Source organism: Taurulus bubalis (genome assembly GCF_910589615.1).
Source record: "Taurulus bubalis genome assembly, chromosome: 2".
Taxonomy (NCBI): Eukaryota; Metazoa; Chordata; class Actinopteri; order Perciformes; family Cottidae; genus Taurulus; species Taurulus bubalis.
Genome location: NC_136590.1, coordinates 3,255,068 through 3,274,186, shown reverse-complemented (window position 1 = coordinate 3,274,186; position 19,119 = coordinate 3,255,068). Strand labels below are relative to the sequence as shown.

The 19,119-nt window shown below is 43.6% G+C and overlaps 2 protein-coding genes across 3 annotated transcripts in view; one reads left to right on the top strand and one right to left on the bottom strand.

Annotated features, from left to right (window-relative positions):
• The window catches only part of gas7b (growth arrest-specific 7b), a gene marked incomplete at both ends in the record, with an annotated part of 51,110 nt that extends 46,991 nt beyond the window's left edge, over positions 1–4,119 (top strand). For both annotated transcript variants that reach the window (XM_079237066.1, XM_079237065.1), the window contains 3 exons: positions 1,942–2,021; positions 3,016–3,114; positions 4,006–4,119. In XM_079237066.1, coding sequence (XP_079093192.1) covers positions 1,942–2,021; positions 3,016–3,114; positions 4,006–4,119 — 293 coding nt within the window. The remainder of the gene's footprint in view (positions 1–1,941; positions 2,022–3,015; positions 3,115–4,005) is intronic.
• Positions 4,120–7,487: 3,368 nt separating this feature from the next.
• LOC306753344 (uncharacterized protein) overlaps positions 7,488–19,119 on the bottom strand; it is a gene marked incomplete at both ends in the record, with an annotated part of 44,354 nt that continues 32,722 nt past the window's right edge. Inside the window, 16 exons of the mRNA XM_079237214.1 lie at positions 7,488–7,640; positions 8,988–9,134; positions 9,215–9,415; positions 10,105–10,275; positions 10,370–10,495; positions 10,587–10,790; positions 10,866–11,058; positions 11,863–11,966; positions 12,087–12,223; positions 12,316–12,532; positions 12,618–12,750; positions 12,831–13,027; positions 13,175–13,302; positions 14,564–14,681; positions 14,768–15,013; positions 15,708–15,794. Of these exons, the coding sequence (XP_079093340.1) occupies positions 7,488–7,640; positions 8,988–9,134; positions 9,215–9,415; positions 10,105–10,275; positions 10,370–10,495; positions 10,587–10,790; positions 10,866–11,058; positions 11,863–11,966; positions 12,087–12,223; positions 12,316–12,532; positions 12,618–12,750; positions 12,831–13,027; positions 13,175–13,302; positions 14,564–14,681; positions 14,768–15,013; positions 15,708–15,794 (2,562 nt within the window). The remainder of the gene's footprint in view (positions 7,641–8,987; positions 9,135–9,214; positions 9,416–10,104; positions 10,276–10,369; positions 10,496–10,586; positions 10,791–10,865; positions 11,059–11,862; positions 11,967–12,086; positions 12,224–12,315; positions 12,533–12,617; positions 12,751–12,830; positions 13,028–13,174; positions 13,303–14,563; positions 14,682–14,767; positions 15,014–15,707; positions 15,795–19,119) is intronic.

Here is a 19,119-nt window from a genome sequence, read left to right as displayed (position 1 = left end):
ACAGGGAAAAAGAGGCATTAGCAGCAGCCGGGTCGGTTTCGAAACATTTTTAATAGGTGTGCGACTTGAGGAACGTGACTGGCTAAGAGGGAACAGATGTAGACTCTCCGCCCAAGTGTGATGTCATGACTCAACCAGGCACGACCACATGCTGTCACACAAGTGCCAATCCTCCATCCAAACTGTCTCTCCTCACACACACTCACACACACACACAGTCAGCCCTTCTCCGTGCTGCTTATGCAACCAGGGAGAAAAACAGCAGCAGTTGTTGACGGTGCTCATAACGTCTGGCTGCAAGTGATGATGACTCCAGTTTGAGGGAAGCAGAGAAGAGACTGATGCCAAAACAACTAAAGCCCGGCATCTGTCTGCTCATAACAAAGACTCATTATCGCGTTGCGCTCTCGCTGCGTCGGACGGCACACAGCAGGATCATGTACGTCTCCTGATAGCAGGGCTTTCCTTCTGCAGTTAAATCAACCACCTAAGGCCATGATCACCCTTTATGGACCCCTCATTACTTTGGGCTTTTACTTCAAAAGAAGGGAATTTATTGATTGTGTCTTTTTAAGATTTGGGAGGCTGTACACAGCGGCTCTTTTGCATTTTCTTCCCATTTTACTTCCCTTTCTATTTATAGAAGCATATTCTGAGCTGACCTGAAGACCCTGTTTACTGTAGCAGCAGAAAACACGACCCCGTTTTGATGTGCCAGAGCACACGGTCCTCATAAAATTAAATGTATGTTCCTTTTGACCTTAAATCCCACACAGCCCCCAGTAGGCCTGTCACTGTGACATCACGCTGTACAGACGAACTTGGTTCAACCACACAAAGCTGATTTATTTGAGTTATTCTAGCAGTTTACAAAGATCCCAAATATATTAGTGTCAAAAATCAGCGATAAAAGGTGAAAGATCATCATGTTGGTGAAGTAAATGAATCATAGAATACAATCTAGTCTAAAGTAACTACATGTGAAGGAGTTAAATATGTATTTTATAGGAATGCTTTACATCAGTAATGGTAAATGCTAAATGGATTTATACAACCTTTCTAGTCTTCTGATTTAACAGCCGCCTCGGTGCTGACATTTCCCTCCAGCATCATTCTCTGTTGACATTGAAGCCAATACGCTTCCTGAAATATTCTGATTAAGTTGGCGTATGACATCCTGTCCGCTGCGTCCATCTCACCCACGCCTGTCACCATGTGTGGCCGTGTGTAGCTCGGGACAGCAGTGGCTAGCTGACCTGTTTAAAGCTAACAAGAAACTTCCATTTTGTGGATATTTTGTCGGCGCTTGTGGACGAACGTGGTAGTGTTTCCGAGTAGTTTAGACAAGCATAAAGAATAACTAGAGAAGTAGATTTCTGTAGGTTATAAAGAGGCATTATTTAGCCTGAGACGAGCTGATAGACAGTTGAAAGTGCCTCAAACTTTTTGGTCCCCAGACTCCACTTTGAGAAACACTCTCCTACACTAGCTGAGAGCTGTTTAGCATTCACACTTAAAAAGTACAGTATTAATGTGAATAAAAAATAAGCAGATGTATCAGCAGACGCTGATTGCAGAAGATTGAGAGTCATCTGCAGAATGAGCCGCATCATTTCCTCCCTGATGCAATCTCAGATGATTAGTGTTTGTTTTGCTGTCACTGCGTACAGGCGGTAACGGATTAGACTTTTCCTTTTATCATTGCTGATGTTATCATAATGGAATCTATTATCAGCCCAGATCATCTGCACTGTTTGGGATAATCGCATCAGCTGACAAAATACTGTACATGAGTGTTGTGGTTACGCATCAGCCAGGTGTGAATAGTTGGGACGTATCGCCACCTAGTGGAGAATTGGTGCAGTTTTAAGGAGCGGTGCACCCAGAGAAACGCTGTTCAGGTCTCATTTCTTCTGCTTCTTCTGCTCATCTCTCTCACAGGAGACGACCTGATGCGCTGCGTGGACCTGTACAACCAGTCCCAGTCCAAATGGTTTGAGGAGATGGTCACCACAAGTCTGGTAAGAAGTCATGTGCTCAACATATAGTGTTTTACAATTGCTTTAGCATATTTTTCATGTGTCAAACAAATAATGTAAATCGCCTGATACACAAGTTAGTTTGATACAGATCTTTTTTGTTTAGTGATGAGTCCAAACCTGGTAGCATCTGGTGTTTTACAATACTGTTTATATCACTACTGCAATACTGTGAATATTTTTATTCTTCATTTGGACAATTGATGGACCCTTATAATTATCTACATACACAAAATGCACCTACAAACTCTGTGAAACAGTATTTTAGAGAAACTCCTCTAAAGCCCAATGAGTGTTACATTAAAGTGTAATGTTGTGTCGTGCATACCTGTAAAACACATGGAAGTGGCTGACAGCAGGTTTCTAGACGAAATAGAACGGGGTGAAACTAAAACATGTGATTTGTTGGATTTGTATTGCATCACGACCGTCACACAGTGATTGACAGTTTGCAGCTTCATGCCCGTCTTCCATAGGAAAAGGACTTGGAGACTCGCAATGTGAACACAGCATGTCTTTTGGGAACTTTCCAAAAAAGCAAAGCACCCGGGCTCCCTCTGATGTTTTACAGACTTCACCGTTAACCGCTTCCATGGAATGTGTGAACATTTTACAGTTTTTCCAAACGGGGAATTTAATAATAATAATAATAATGCATTTCATTTTTATCGCACTCTTCCTTCAAAGAATCCCAGAGTGCCACACATATAGTAAAAACAAATAAAACCGATTTAAAACATAGATAAAGCAACCCATAAAAATAAAAATAAGAATGTAATAGCTGCCAATAAATTAACTCAAGGTAAAAAATTCCTTCCTGAATAAAAAGGTTTTTAGGCCAGTCTTAAAAGAGTTCAGTGTCTGAGTTTTCCTCAGGTGGAATTTATGAAGTCACAATAGCGTTGCAGACTCGTCCGCTCAGCGTCGACAGATGGGAGACGAGAGATCTCTCATTACTAACCGCTCCTCTCCTCAGGAGCTGGAGCGGCTGGAGGTGGAGCGGGTGGAGGTGATCAGACAGCATCTGTGTCAGTACACCACCCTTCGCCACGAGACCGACATGTTCAACCAAAGTGTAAGTATGAGTGTAACTCAGTGTTACAACAGGGTTCTCACGGTCATGGAAAACCTGGAGAAGTCATGGAATTTAAAAATGGTTATACACCACTTTTATCTCTACAGAAAAAGTTTATTTGTATACAAGACCAAATGTTATTCAGAAAACAGCACATTTGACATTTTCTTTCCAGTAATTGTACTCCCGACAATACAAATGTGTAGGAGTGAGTGAATTTATACTTGGACTGAGTTAAAGGTGCCATGTGCAGGGTTCTTACGGTCATGGAATTTTAAAATGATTATTTCCAGGCCTGGAAAAGTCCTTGAAAAAAATAAAGCCCCAAAGGTTTAGTAAAAGTCATGTAAATGTGTTATATTCATGTGTTCATGACGTTCATTTACGCTGAGTTTGAGATTAATTAATTAATATGCTTTTAAAAGAAAGACGCTCAAAATATAAGCAGGCATACATACAGGCATCTATATAAATGTTTATTCTTTTAATCAAACTATTGTCTCATTCATTTGAGTCATTTAAGGTTTACTGTATGCTTTGTATTCTCATTGTTAGTTTAAATACTACATTTACTCACTTTTTCATGTTTACGCCCAGATTTCACAAAATGGTTTCTCATGGAAATTTGGTTTAAAGTCATGAAAAAGTCATGAAATCCATTGGTCAGAATGTGTATGAACCCTGTTGCAACTACTAAGAAAAAGCACTCCCCAGTCCCTGTTGGTTCTCTACGTGTAAGTACTCGCCTCAGTATTACAGCTACTACCCTACCCTCTGTCACTCAACATGTATCTGGTTAGAGTCAATGTGACAGTGGGAAGTCGCTCCACCCCATTCATATAACACTGGATATCCCCCGGGCGATGCTTGACCTCTTCTTTCTTTGTCCAGACGATGGAGCCGGTGGACCAGCTGCTGCAGTGTGTGGACCCAGCCAAAGACAGAGAGCTTTGGGTGCGGGAGAATATGACGGGAGAGATCAGGCCTGTGGACATAGAGATCTGACCTCAGCGCTGTCTGGCAGCTCTGCACATGCACACTCAGACACTCTGAGGCCACACGCCTGAGGACTGACTCGGAGATGGATGCTCCACTTGTGACTCCCACCAGACTGACGGCAGATCAGTCAGTGCTCACTGCTGAAGGTGGACTCAGTGTTTGGGGAGTATTGTGAGAACCATACGCGATGAATGAAGATGTCAGAGGATGACAGGTGTTGATGCGATGGCACAGGGAAATGGACACAATGAGTGTGAATTGAAGCAAATGACTAAGAAGCTACGATGAGCATTTAACACCTGTAGATGTTGATGAGCTTGATGTCATGCAGCTGTGTCGTTTGTGCTTTTGCTCTGTGAGGCAATTCTCTGAGTCACATGTGACTGCAAAAATGATTTAACAGATGCTGCTAAGCAAAATGCATTCTGACCTAAGGGTGTTATTACTGTGTACCAGAATGAGACTAAAGTATTTTAATACTAATATCCAGCTATTGACTGTTTGCTGAGCCCCGCCCACCCTTGCTACTGTTGCTTAGCCTGTGGCACATATTGAGTTTACAAAAACCCAATGATATCTTTGTGAAACAATAGGTCTTCAAACAGAATTAATATTATATGTAGGGCTTAATGTCGAGCACATTTAAGGGCGTGGCTGCTTTAAGGACCCGCCTCAGCTCCACCAACCATCAACCCCAAAATGGTGTTTGTTATATATGTAGGTTTGGTTTGGATGCTGCTGATTATATCAAATAAATCCACAGTATAATTAACTTTCATGAGAGAAAAGGATGTACAAATGAGTCATTTACAAGTTTCCATTGTAAATGACGGCAGATTACTACTGAAGTTAGGTAGTAACAGCCTAAATGAAATCACACACATTCCTTAAATGTTTGGTCCTTTGGGTTTTTGGTTCTTGAAAAAAGACACCACCCTGCGAAACATTTGAATACATAATATTACTCTTATTAGTTTATGCGTGTTGATAAATCCAAAGCCGGACAGGCTCGCTGTGCCTAGCTACGGATGCTAAGCTACATGAGTAACTTCTTGGTCAAGGTTGAGCAAACGTCACGAATCTGGCCACATCTTGGAAACAAGTCAGAAATGTAATTCTTAATTAATTTCCTCCATTGTTTTACTTCATTCTCAATTAACAATCAGCCAATTGCACTTTATACCCAAGTGATTTTTAGTAAATATTCTGTCAGTTGCTGTTCATATGAAAAGTATTCTAAAGAGAACTTACTTGTAACACATTTTATTCCTCATGGAAGTCGGGATGTTTTGGTGATGTTCACAGGGAGTCTGGTGTAAATATACGGGATGTGTGATTCGCAATGGAGGATGTAAAATACAGTAAATAGTAGAGTCTTAAAAAAAAGACTTGGCATACCGAAATTTGGTACTGATAATATATGGAATATACAAAGTGTTTTATATGCAATATATATACAAAAATAACAATCCTCTAAAATATTCTACAGATTTGGAAATGTTAGTCTGTTGCTTCAGTTAGAGTCAGTGTCAGTGAAGCCAAATGTTGTTCAAAATGCTCTTTTACAGCCATGTCTTCTCCGGTATTACTGCTCAGTATTACTTGACTTTTGAAGGAAGCGGAGTGAGGTGCTTTTGTACATTAACAGCTAAAGGTTGGCATTTTTCATTAATAAAATGAAAATATGTATGTCATGTTCAAACGCTCTCCTTTCTGGGTTGTTTGGCTTTCTGTGTGACAATTCTGTATGACCACAAAATGGAAAAAGGCATATATATATATATATATATACACATACATGAAAGAAGTATTTAATTTGCAAAAAAAACACGTTTTCACATTCAACGATAAAATGGTTTGATCAAACCATGTTACAGGTTTAGGCAGCGATAATAAAAATGGGTTTAACTTCATTAAAAAAACATTGACACTGCATTTCTTATTATTGACCTAAAATAACCCATGTATGGATGGCACTTTGTTGCATATCTTACTTGGTAACGCTTATAATAATACTTGATAAGTCATTTATAAGCCATTTGTTAACGACTAATCATCATTTCATGACTAATCCTTTACAAATCATATATATATACACGTGTATATATAATACATAATAGCTGCTGTTGTAGCTGATATAATTCAAAAGGTTTTGACATAGTTTTCTGCCAGGTAGGAAATATTGGCTACATAAAGTATTTAGCATGTAGATTATAGTTTAAAATGTTAAACGTATTCTTCGTAATATCACTGTCAGGAATCAGCAAAAGCTGACGCTAAGCTAAGCTAGCGTTAGACTTCTGGGCTAACCTGCTAGCCTAGCCTTGTTGTCTAAAATCCTACATACTCACTAGCCTCAGTGTTTGCCTGTACTAGCTAACATGCTATAAAAGATACTAGTTAGCTATTTAAAGTTGCAGAACTATAACTGTAATTACTTCTGCCTTCCAGTTCGTAGCTGTTGGCAGACATCTAACTAACAGATGAGGTGAGCTAGAATTTAGCACAGTGTTAGCTTCTCTTTGTTGTTCATTCAGGGAAGGTGAGTCATTACCAAATCAATTATTACGAATTATATTTTTCGTAATAAACTGGCTTATAAATGATTTATAACTGGTTGAAATAAAGTGCTACCTTTTTGGGGAATTTTTAAGACGATTACAGTACAGTTTTCCATATTCAATCAGTTTTTACATACAAATATTACAATATGCAGTAGATATAAACAGGGCTCTCAAGTGTCACGCATTGAGCGTGACAGTCACGCATTTCGGTCTTAAGTCACACATCGTATTTCTCACGCTGAAAAAAACCTCTAGGCTATTTAATGTGCCGCAGCGCACAAACATGACCTGGTCGCGCTGCCCTCACCATGGAGGAATCAAGCACGTCTCCCCCGGGAGGTCTTGCCGCGAGGTGCCACTCATCAGCCAATCAAAAAAAAGAAATGGGCTACACGAATAGCCAATCAGAAAAACGTATCTGTTGTATCTGGGTGAAATGTAATCCAGCAACCAATGAAAATAAAGCTAATAATAATATGGGGGGTAGGGGGGCTGGTCTGTGGGCATACGGCATGGGCGGAGGCGCGGCCGGGGGGGGGAGGATATGTCACTCTTACCTGTCTTAAAAACTTGAGAGCCCTGTATAAATGTGTGTTGGAGTGTGTTATTAAAATGGGGATCTTGCAGACTGCAGAGGAAGGAAAGAGTACATTGTAGAAAAGTCCAAATCACAAACGGTGACACACACGGAATGGTTTGCTAATGACCTGAATGTGTTGCTTCAGCCTCTCTGATGTTTCAAACTTCATACTGCGCCATGTTTCGCTTCTTCATCGGAGCTGGAGGGACGTTGGCTCTGAAATGCGGCTTCTAGTCCACCATGAGCTTCTTGAGAGAGTTGAGATACGCCGGGATGAGGGAGCTGACCGACTCGTTGTCGTCATTGAGGATCTTCTCCCCTCTGCCCTCTGAGCCCACAGAGCTAGGGGACCTGACCAGGCCGGGGTACGGAGTGCTGTAACCCTGATGGAGCACAGACACACCCCAGAGTCATTATTCAAAATCACAGAGCAAAAGAAAAATCTAATATTACAGTTGATTGTTGATGTAAAGCTGCAAGTCATTTGCTTTGATTTTCATCATCAAGTACATATGTAATTGTACATTGAAATCAGTTTTTCAATTATGTGAGCCCTAGGGTCCCCAGATATTTTATATCAGGAAAATCAAGAAATCCCCCCCTAAAAAAAAAAAAATCTGTTAGGTATCAAATTAAACGTAAAAATCTGGACTACAATAATATATAATCCCCATGTACAACCTCTAAACACAACTCAAACCATAAATAGGATTAGAGGTTAGGGTTATTAGGGTTAGGGTTAGGGCTTAAAGGGTTAAGACAATTGCTTGGTGTATTAATTCTTCCTGTTCATACCGTCTTTTTAGATCTCTTCATAATGCCCTTCAAATGGTGGTGATGGGGGACCAAATCTACAGCACTCAATGTGTGTGAAATGAGTGTCATTCGCGTTTTTGGCATTGAAATATTTCCACTCCAGAAGGAAATTCTTGTGACACTGTAGGGAAAGCATATCAGTGTTGAGGTTCTCCTCCTTTCGTCACTGACGTCCTGATGTTGAATCAGAAATAGTACCTCATATTTGTACAGAGGCCGTTCAAGACTCTGTGTATGTATGTGTATGAATCTATGTGTACAAACCATAGACTGTCAACGGTATAATCGTTAAAGTTACTGCTGTATTTAGGCCTAGATGACTTTATTGTGAGTGCTAATGGAGCAGCTACGTTAGCATAGCTAGCGCTGATCAAACCAAACTCAATTTTGAAAACAAGCATTTTAAAAGTTATCTTGTCTACAGACTTGATGAAGCATACATTCAGACTTCTTACAATCTGAATCATGTAGTTATCTCATCATTTTGATATATATATTTCAATGGTACGGTGTCATATTTGGGGCTTTTGTTTTTGGTGGTCTTTTCTCTTATTTCCCATGTATGTGTGCTAACGTAGCACACATACATGTGCTCTAACCATAAGGTAGAGCTGAGGCTGATGGGAATGTAATTAGATTTGCAGGTATTTGGTAAGTATATATACATGAACGTGTGTCCAATTTTAATCCTTGAAAAAAGCATCAATAAGTCAGGGGTAATTCAAAGTAATTCTGGGGTTTCATTGTACTTACCAGGCAGCTATGTGGTTTGTGAGGATAAAAATAAATTGATATGTCAACATTAAGAAAATGTTCTAACTGCTAACTCCTGGATGGTTAATAACAGCAAAAAAACCCTATAAACCATATTTGTCACAACAGAATCCCACAATGCTGATGCAGCTGGTACTTACAGAGGAGTATCCCTTCCCAAAACTGCCTCTGTTCTTGGTCCTGATCTTGGTGAGCGCCGACTCAGCAATGTTGGCTCGCTCCTCAGCGTCATCCAGCTCATTGACGGTCTTCCTGTACTTTGCCAAGTTCATGTTAGCTTGCTCCTCCTGCAACGACAAACAGAATATCATCAGCGACATGCACTATGTGCCGAGTCGGCAGTGAGCAGGGGGAGCAGGTGACATACAGCTTCCTCCACTTGTCTCTTGTAGGCCTTCATCTTGTTCTGCAGCCGTTCCACCAGCTCCTGCATCCTCTGCTGGTTCTTCTGGTCCTCCTCTGACTGAAACAGCAGCTCCTTCAGGCGGCGCTCGTTCTTCCGCAGCGTCTTCACCGTCTCCGCGTGCCGCTTCTGCTCCGAGTCCAACTCCAGCTCCATCTCCTTCACCTGCACACAGACACAGTGTAAGAACATGTGGCATGTCACGTTAAATATTCCTGTGAAGTAAATATGATTTCCTCTAGCGTTGGACAGGACCAATAAGATCATGACATTGCTTTTACCAGTCGTTTGGTTTGTCCTTAACAGGGGTGTGCTCATTCCAGAGATTCTTTTGTTGTAATTTCATTAATTGCACATTTATTTGGTAATATACCAAAGAACTATAGGTGTTTAAGGTGGCTCATGCATTTTGTCAAAATCTATTTGTATTACTTCAGCTGATATTACGCTGCTGTATCTTCTTGAATTGATCTCGTTAATCTATGAACCTGGTGACACAGCACAAACCAGGCAGGTAGAAAGTGTTTACCAAAGGGTTATATAGTGGTTGAACAGTGTGGGGGTCTTTAGGGGCCCCCAGCTCATTTGTCCCCTAGCAGGTTGATCTGGCCCTGGAATATACGTAGCAATGGTCTGCCCAATGGATACTGAATATATAATATGTTTCCTTTTCCAAGAAAAATGCTTGTTGCTACACAGGAATTCTTATTTTTTCAGGTTTTGATCATGTTTGTTCACATGGACATTTTGGCCGAATGGTGGTGCTAAATAAAGGTCAGGGGGGTCTGACTCAGCATCCTGAAGGAGTCATGCATATTCATACCAAGCTCTGCATGACAAACCAGACTCTGTACCTTTCCCTCCAACTTCTGGATGATCTTCTTGCCTCCTTTCAGAGCCATCTGCTCGGCCTCGTCCAGCCTGCCGCTCATGTCTTTGATCTGAGCGTCCAGGCCTTTCTTCACCCTCTCCAGGTGGAGGGAGTGGTCCTGCTCCAGACGCAGCTCCTCCCCCAGTCGCGCCAGCTGAAAGAGTCACACCAGCCATTTGAAATGAAGATACACTGACTTTAAGTAGCTCTACTGCTCTCATATCTCAATATCCCCGTGTGTGTTTTACCTCACAGCTGGCCTTCTTGGACTTGTCTGTGGATCCTCTTAGCGCTCCCTGCAGCTCCTCATGCTCCTGCTGTAGAGTTTGGAGATCCACCTCCAGCTTCCTCCTCCCGCTCAGAGCCAACTGGAACTGAGCACACAATAAAAAACATTGAGAGAGTCTGGCCACACAGGTTGGATTCCTAGCCGCTGGACCCAGAAGCAGAGACACGACGCATCACCTGGTTGTTCAGGTCGCCGTGTTTCTCCCTGGCCTCCTGCAGCTCCGTCTCCAGGGCCTTGCGGGCCCTCTCCGTGCCCTCCAGGGCTGCACGAGTCTCCACCCCGTCGCTGACCAATAGAGAGCAGCGTCGCTCCATGGCCGCCTGCTCCTCCCTGCACTCCTCATTGCTCCGTACCTCCTCCTCCAACTGGGCCTGCAGCTCCTGGGACAGGGATTCAGTCGGTAAGCATCTTGGAGTCGAGAGTATTCCAAAACATTCGGCCCGTCATCGTCAGACCTTAATCTGCTGCTGCATCTTCTTGCTGCTCTTGCTGAGCTCTGCGTTGCTCTTGGTGAGCAGGTCCACCTGCAGCTCCAGCTCGTTGATGTCCGCCTCCAGTTTCTTCTTCAGCTTCAGCCCCTCTGCTTTGCCTTTCACCTCCACGTCCAGACTGGCCTGCAGGGACTCCAGCGCCCTCTGGTGGCCTTTTCTGGAGGAGAGGGATGGGTTGAAAGAAGAGGCGTTACACAGATGAACTGTGCTGATAGCACCGCAGAGACAGTAATAGAGCAATTTAATGAGACTGGCCTTACCTCTGAAGATAATGTACTATGACTTTGTTGAAGGAATAAAGGGAGATAAAGGACAGGACCAAAGGAATAAGAGTTAGAGAATTAAAGAATTAAAGAGCATTAGTGCCATAGGTATCTTAACTTTTTAGGCAAGACACACAATGATATCCAGAAGTAGGAAAACAAGACAATGACAGAGCATGAGAAGCAGCGAGACAATTACAAAACAATAGTTCAACATTTAGAGAAACACACTTATTTGCTTTTGTGCTGAGAGTTATATGAGAGGATCAATACCTCTCTAATAAACTGTCCATTCAATATCAAGTTACAGCCAGCAGCTGGTTATCTGGATCATGGTCCATGTCTACTACTCTCATTGTATGAATCATTTCTGTCATATTCATGTAATGTGCGTTGGTCATTCTGGTCACATGACATCTATTGCTTCTGTCCATCCGGGGAGAGGGAAACTAATTGTTGAATACAAGATTTCAGAGCAGAGACAGTTCCAGCTGACATCATGCTGAGAACCACGGAAACAATACTGCAAACGCTTGATCCCCCTCAATAATTTAACTTGGACTCCTGTACAGTTAATAGACTGCAGTTAGCAGTTAGAAGTGTACATGTACAGTTATATACTCAGGCACCAGAGCATGCAAGGCCTTGGGGTGTAACAGGCAGTGTAGTAGAACGTGATTGAGGGAAAGCTGAGCTACCTAGCGGCTTCCATCTCTTCCTCCTTCTCCTGAAGTCTGCGCTCCAGGTCTCCTTTAGCCTGAGACAACTCCAGCTGCAGCCTCAGCACCTTGGTCTCCTCGACCTGGGAGGAGGCAAGGAAGGAAGGAAGGAGATTTTATCCAAACTATATTAAATGAAATGAAACTGGATACAAGATGAATTAAGAGTAAGCCAACTAGCACAGCTAACTGGAGCAACGTACCTCCAAAGCTGCCTCAGACTCTTCCAGTGAGGCCTGTAACTCTTCTTTCTCCATCTCAATCTTCTTCTTGGCTTTCTGGAGCTCGTGGACACTTTTACCTCCATCTGAGAGCTGGTCTGTAAGGTCAGCTACCTCCTCTGTCATCAAAGAAAAGCCGCACGCAAGTTAAACTAATTCAACAAGGGCACGATCCAGCTACTCCTTACATGTCACCCGTGTCCTCTCGTACCCTGGTAGACCTTGTTCTCCCTGCGTAGCGCCTCCATCTGCTCCAGAGACTCTTCGTGGGTCGTCTTGAGTTTGAAGAGCTCGCTGGCGTGTTGCCTGCTCTCCTTCTGGCAGCCTTCCACTTCAGACACCAGCTCCTCACACTTCTGCCTCCAGTCTCCAAGCTGCTTCTCCAGGACCCGCTGCTTCTTATCCAGAGCCTGACCGCAGCCACTGGCCTGGGATCAGGTAATATTTGCTCAAAGACAACGACGAAGACATTGACGGCACGGCAGCTTTCACAGGACACGCCTCCTCTCCTACCTTCTCCAGGTCCATGCACAGCTCCTCCACCTCTCCCTGCAGCCTCTGTTTGGTTTTCTCCAGCGAGGAACATTTGGCTTGGGTGGCTTCCACAGCCTCCTCGGCCTCCTGAAGTCTGGTTGCCAGCTTCTTCCTGCGACACACACATTATTTGGACCACTGAAATACATTGAAAGGTTTAAATGTGACACTGCCACCGTCAACGCGACAGACCTGGTGTCCTCCAGCTCGTCGGCGTGCTGGATGGCATCCGACTCGTGTTTGGTCCTCCAGTGCGTCACCTCGCTGTTGAGCTTGGAGACGAGACGCTGCAGCTCCTGCTTGCTCTCCTGCTCCTCCTCCAGCTGCTCCTTCAGCACCTCGCACTCCTGCCGCACGGAGCCCAGGCTGCTGCCGACCGCCTGCTTACACTGGCAGCCGCGGCAGAGACACATGTGAATACACAAGTGGGAGGGCGAGGGGGCTTTTAACATCTATTTGCATACTGGATATTTTATTTTTTCAGACTTCTATTCTGAGTTCAAAACAAATACACACACACACACACACACACACACCTTGACCTCCTCGTCCAGATGTTTCTTCAGTTCTTCCAGTTGGGACTGGAGCAGAGCTTTGGAGCGGCTCAGCTGGCTGGCTCTGGTCTCGGCCTCCTCCATCTGTCGGCTCACGTCTGCATTGTCAGCTGACGGACACACAAGGAAGCTGATTATCACCACCACCACAGAAGAAGAAATACACAGGATATAAAGGAGCTAAATGGAGCGTCAGTGACTCATTCCGTGTCAGCAAACTGATGTTTTTTCCATTGAAAACCAAGTAAAAGTCATGTTATTCTGTTAAAGGGGCTCTTTGTTGATGTTATGTGTCAAAGTCAAGGAACTAATCATTAGCAGTACAACTCAGCCACTCATTACAGTTGTATAACACCTTCTGTGTCCTGGAAGAGCTCTTTCAACTCTCAGGAATGAGTGCGACACCACTTGAGTATTCTTGGCTTTGTCTTCAAAGACATGGGCAACGCCAAGATGCATTGAGTTCCATTATAGGAAGAAAGAGTGAGTATTATGTTTTACAGCTGTCTCTCGCAAGTCCTCAAACTGTATGCTAGATAGACACAACATCTCTGAAATGCTCTCTGAAGTTTTCAAACAAAGCTCATGTTAATATTCAGTGTTTCAAACCGAAACACATTACGTGTGCTCTTGAGGCCTCACGTTACAGAGACGTTACAGCGGAGCGGCGCCAGGACAAAGAGGCACCGTGAAATACGCGTGAGTTACTGGTAATAATTTCTTTATGTGTCAAACCTCGTAGATTGATCAATAAAATTAAATTTGTTGAAAAAGGTTTGGGCTTGAAAACAGGTTTTGATCTTTGGTTTCATTCACTAATATTGTACTACGAAAGTTTGAACTTTGAGAGTGTTTAAATAAGAGAGAAATGTGAGACAATGTTAATGCCTGTCTGAGAAAAGTGTATAAAAGTGTGTGGTTAGGGGTTTTACGGCCTTAAAACATGTATAATAATTGTAAAAAATAAACCGGATTACTTTGCGGATTTCGTCTATTGGGGGTTATTTTTAGAACGTATCCCCCGCAATAAACGAGGAACCACTGTATATTGCAATATCACTTTGTTTACATCCATGTTTGCTTGCTTGCAGTCTTCTTCCGTATTTTTTGGCAGATTACTTTGTCAACAAAGCAATTTGATGCACATGCTCACAATTCATTAATACCTGCCTTTTTCTGTAATCCCACAAACATTTTCTTTAATTTCTATTTATACATTATAGGGTGTGAGGGTGCTGTGAGGTCAGAGATGGGGTGTACTGGGGCACACTGCCTTTTCAGGCTCTTCTGGGGTCCGGCATGACAAACTAAATTGTACTGGGAGTCTGTTCCTGATGTGACAGGTGAACAGTACCTGCAGGTGACCAGTACCTGTGAGTCTGTTCCTGGCCACGCTGAGCTCCGTCTGGGTCCTCTGCAGGTCGTCTCCTCTCCTGTTGGCGTCTGACAGCTGCTCCTCCAGCTTCTTCACCTGGCTTTCTGAAGACATCTGCAGCACAAACCAAACACACAGTTAAACCCGAGTTAAACATTTTCAAAAATAAATAGAAAATGGGTCATTGTCAACTTCCTGACCTTGGCTTTCTGCAGATTCTCCAGCGAAGCCGCCAGCTCATCCACCTCCATCCTCAGGTTCTGCTTCTCCTTCTCCAGCTTGGCTCTGGTCCGCTGCAGAGCCTCACACTGCTCGCTCAGCTCTGCCATGGCGTCACCGTGCCGTTTCCTCAAAGATGCGGCCAGCGCTTCCGACTGGACGGAGGTCTCCTCCAGGTCTCGCCTCAGACGCTGCAGCTCCGCCTCTCGCTTCTTGTTCACCTCCATCTGTAAATCACACACAGGCTGGTTGTCAAGTTCTGTTTTTAAGGCTGCGCATAATGCCCTGAGGCACCCACAGGGACGTAGATGTGGTGGGGTTTTTCCTTTTTGTTAGTATATAAATTATTGGCAGTCCTCTGTTTTGAGGGATTTTCCTAACCAGAATGCCAAAAATGTCCTCATTTACTAATTCTGATTGCCGGGTTTCTTTGGATTTCTAAAATCAACAGAAAATAATTGTGGTGGCAGGGGTGTGGTTATGCTCAGCTGCGGAGGGGGAGGGGAGGAGCGGCTCAGGGAACAGGTGCCAGGATGAGGCCGAATTGGCCTCAAGCTGAAACTGTTTAGGTGTCTGTCTTGTGGGGAAAGAGGAGAGCAGAGGCACAGTCTGCCAGCATGTGCATATGACAATATGTCATTGGTGCTGGGGGGAACTCGTTACAATAATATTGCTAGCTGGTGTCACATGCTGGTATGTGCATGTTTTACACAATTATGTGTGCCTAGCTGAGAGCTAAAGGTGATCTTGTCGTCTACCTTTTGGCAAAAAAGCATCTAGTGTAGAATCTAGTGCAGCTTAAAAAAACAAAGAGTGTGTGTACATCTGTTAGAATGTATATATATATATATATATATATATATATATATATATATATATATATATATATATATATATATATACTTCACAGGTATATTTTACCTGTGAGGCGGTGACCCCTCCTGCTTCCTCCAGTCGGTCAGTGAGGTCATCCAGCTCTCTGGTGAGATCTGCTCTCTGCTTCTCCACCTGCCACAAACAGCAGTTCAAGAATGGTTATTAACTGTTATTTAAGGAGCTTAATGGAAAATTTAGGGTGATATGTTCAAACCATTATGATTTATGTCAGTATGTGAGATCACAATGTATCCATGAGTTGACTGATCCTCTATCTGGAGTCACAATAATGAATATTACTCCAATAGAGAGAAAGTCATAGTGTTTTAATACGTCTTTCTGTGAAAACCCTGCATCTAATTATGCAGTAACATTCCTGTTGATGAAGTTTGACTATCAAACTTCAGGCAGAAGACTTTATCTGTTCTGGCCCTGAAGCAGCCCGACCTCCTCAGACAGGATATTTACCCATCAGGGGATCAGCATGATTGACAGCCCACAAGGGGAAGGGATCTTTCTGGAGGTCAGAGGCCAGCAGAGTAACTGGTATCCAATCAGAGCGGTGCAGGGGTGAGCTGCTGTCACACAGTCCAAATATTATCTGTGAACTCCTGTTTCCTGTGGAAGTTATCCAGTACTCCGTTCACTGATAAACATCCTCCAGCTCAACAAGCTGTAAACACCACATTGTCATAATCACAGCATTAAGTCGTTATGGCTAACATGCTAGCATATTTCCTGTTCCTATTAACTCTGGCTGGGTCTCCACCAGAGAAAAATATCTAAATATCTCACAATTGTATGCTTTATTTTAACACTAACCACTCAAATATAACAGTTAAATCAATGTGTTGAAATCTCATGAATGCAATACTGTTTCAGAAGAAATAAAAAACAAACTAATCACACTACAAATCCACACTGGCTAACTTAGTATAATAAGATTTGATACGCAGCATAATCCAACGTTATACCTTACATTAGAAGAATGACCAACAACACGTGTTGCATATAAATGCATGAAATACATGCGTAAAGCTTCAGAAATGTATGAATGATAAACCGCTCAGCAAAGTCATCAGCGAGACCCTTCTCACGCTCAAACGTGGTACACACACATGGAGAGAGTTTATAATGCGGGGCCATTACACGACCAACAGCCAGCGCTCTGTACTTAAAAGCACTTGTTGTTTTTTACACCGATCTTTTACAGCTGTTCTTAAGGAAGCCGTAGATGTTGAGACTGGTCCGTGAACGCCGGAGTCTCGGCCTCCCTGATAGCAGCAATGAGCCACAGCCGTCAGCACACCTCAGGCAGAACAAGGGGAAACAGATGATACTCACTGGGGGGCTCCTCTTTCACCCCCCCCAACACACACACACACACACACACACACACACACACACACACACACACACACACACACACACACACACACCACACCCTGTGTGTCTACAGCCTGGCTCTGCGTAGAGACACCTAGCGCTCGGCTCACTCGTCGCTCTCCTCGGCCCGACTGACTGAGTCAACAGCTCCTCCGGGTCAGCACCACTCAACCCCACTCGCTCCCATTCACATGCTCCCAGCCGGGCCGTGCTGCAGGAGGGAGGTCCTCTTGGTTTGTGTGAAGGAGCAGGAGTGTGCCTCTGCTCAGCCTGTGCATACATGCCAATGTGTGTTTGCATGAGCGCTCTGGAGGAAGCTTCCGTGTCCTCTGCCTCCAGCGGGATGGAGGTTCTTCTCTGGTCGACCAGCATCTACCTGCATGTCTTTTATTGTTTTTTTAGCTGTGTTTGATTGTTGTGCACGTATTGTAAAAGCGTCAACATTTTATAATCCTTGTATATTTAATTTTCTTTCTGTTTTTAGGTTTGTTTTAGTTATTTAACATCTGCCTCTAGGACTACAGATGGAAAATAGCCTCTTGGATAACTCATTATTTAACATAAATGTTTGTATTAATGTGCACTGTCCCCATTTATCAAAAACACCCAGGTTTATTAAGGTTCATAAGGTTGGGTATCCTACCCTAAAATAACTATGAATGTGTGAAAAAAACATCCATTATAATTGTCCATTAAGTTGCATTTAACCATGACTACTGTAAATACTGTACACCAAAGCTCATGGAACCAGTTTGAAATCTGACAATAAATATTTTGAAATGTGATTAAATTTAACTTTTAAAATGTTTATTTGTTAATCAGTAGTTGACTATAAAGATATGTGAATACAACTGCTAGGCTACTTCAATATATATATGGCACTAAATCATCATCAAGTTAGACAAGTGTGTGTGTGACATGTTCCGCTCTCTGCATGTCTTTATGTAAACGTGTGTATTTGTCCTAAAGATGACATACTGTGTGTGTGTGTGTGTGTGTGTGTGTGTGTGTGTGTGTGTGTGTGTGTGTGTGTGTGTGTGTGTGTGTGTGTGTGTGTGTGACATTCCAGCTGGGAGAAGATCCCGTGGAAAATAGTGCCGTCTGTCAGCCTGTACCTGCTGATGATATCTCCCCTGTGCGACCTGAGGAGTCAAACAATGGCGGGCCTGTCTGCAGCACAGGTATGTTGTGTGTGAGCTCCTGAAGACGCAGATAAAGACCTGCATGTCTCTGCCTGCCTCTTTCATTGCTCTGTGGCTTTAGGACCATTAGGAATGCCACCCAGAGCGGGGAGAACTGTGCAAAACACGCCCTCGGGCCCACTGTCCCTCCATTCAACACTCAGGTGAAATATGTCCCTGTGCAGTTCTGCCTACTGTAACGGGTCTTAAGAGGGGCAACCAGGTTCTGTGGCTTATGCACACACGCTTTAAGAGCGTCTGGTTTGAAACAACAAGCACTTAAAGCGCCCACCGGCAGATTAGCTTCATGTGAAGCAGGCATGCCGTTCCAAACGCTTCACTTTACAGAGGAGACGTCCTGGAAACGCTGCTGAGCCGAAGAGGACGGGAACAAACAAAGACGTCTCCATTTGCTTCTAAAAGTGAGGTGTGTGTGTGTGTGTGTGTGTGTGTGTGTGTGTGTGTGTGTGTGTGTGTGTGTGTGTGTGTGTGTGTCTATGTGCATGTGTCTATGCGTGTGTGTGTGTGTCTGTGTGTGTCTATGTGCGTGTGTGTTTGTGTGCGCGTGCGTGTGTGTGCGTTTGTGTCTGTGTGTGTGTGTGCATGCGTGTGTGTGTGTGTGCATGCGTGTGTGTGCCTGTGTGTGTATATATGTGTGTGTGTGTGCGTGCGTTTGTGTCTATGTGTGTGTGTCTATGCGTGTGTGTGTGCGTGTGTCTGTGTGTGTGTGTCTATGTGTGTTTGTGTGCGTGTGCGCACGTGTGTGTGCGTGTCTGTCTGTATGTGTGTCTATGTGTGTGACTGTGTGTGTGTGTGCGCGCGCGTGTGTCTATGTGTATGTGGGTGTGTGTGTGTATATGTGTGTGTATGTGTGTGTGCGTGTGTCTATG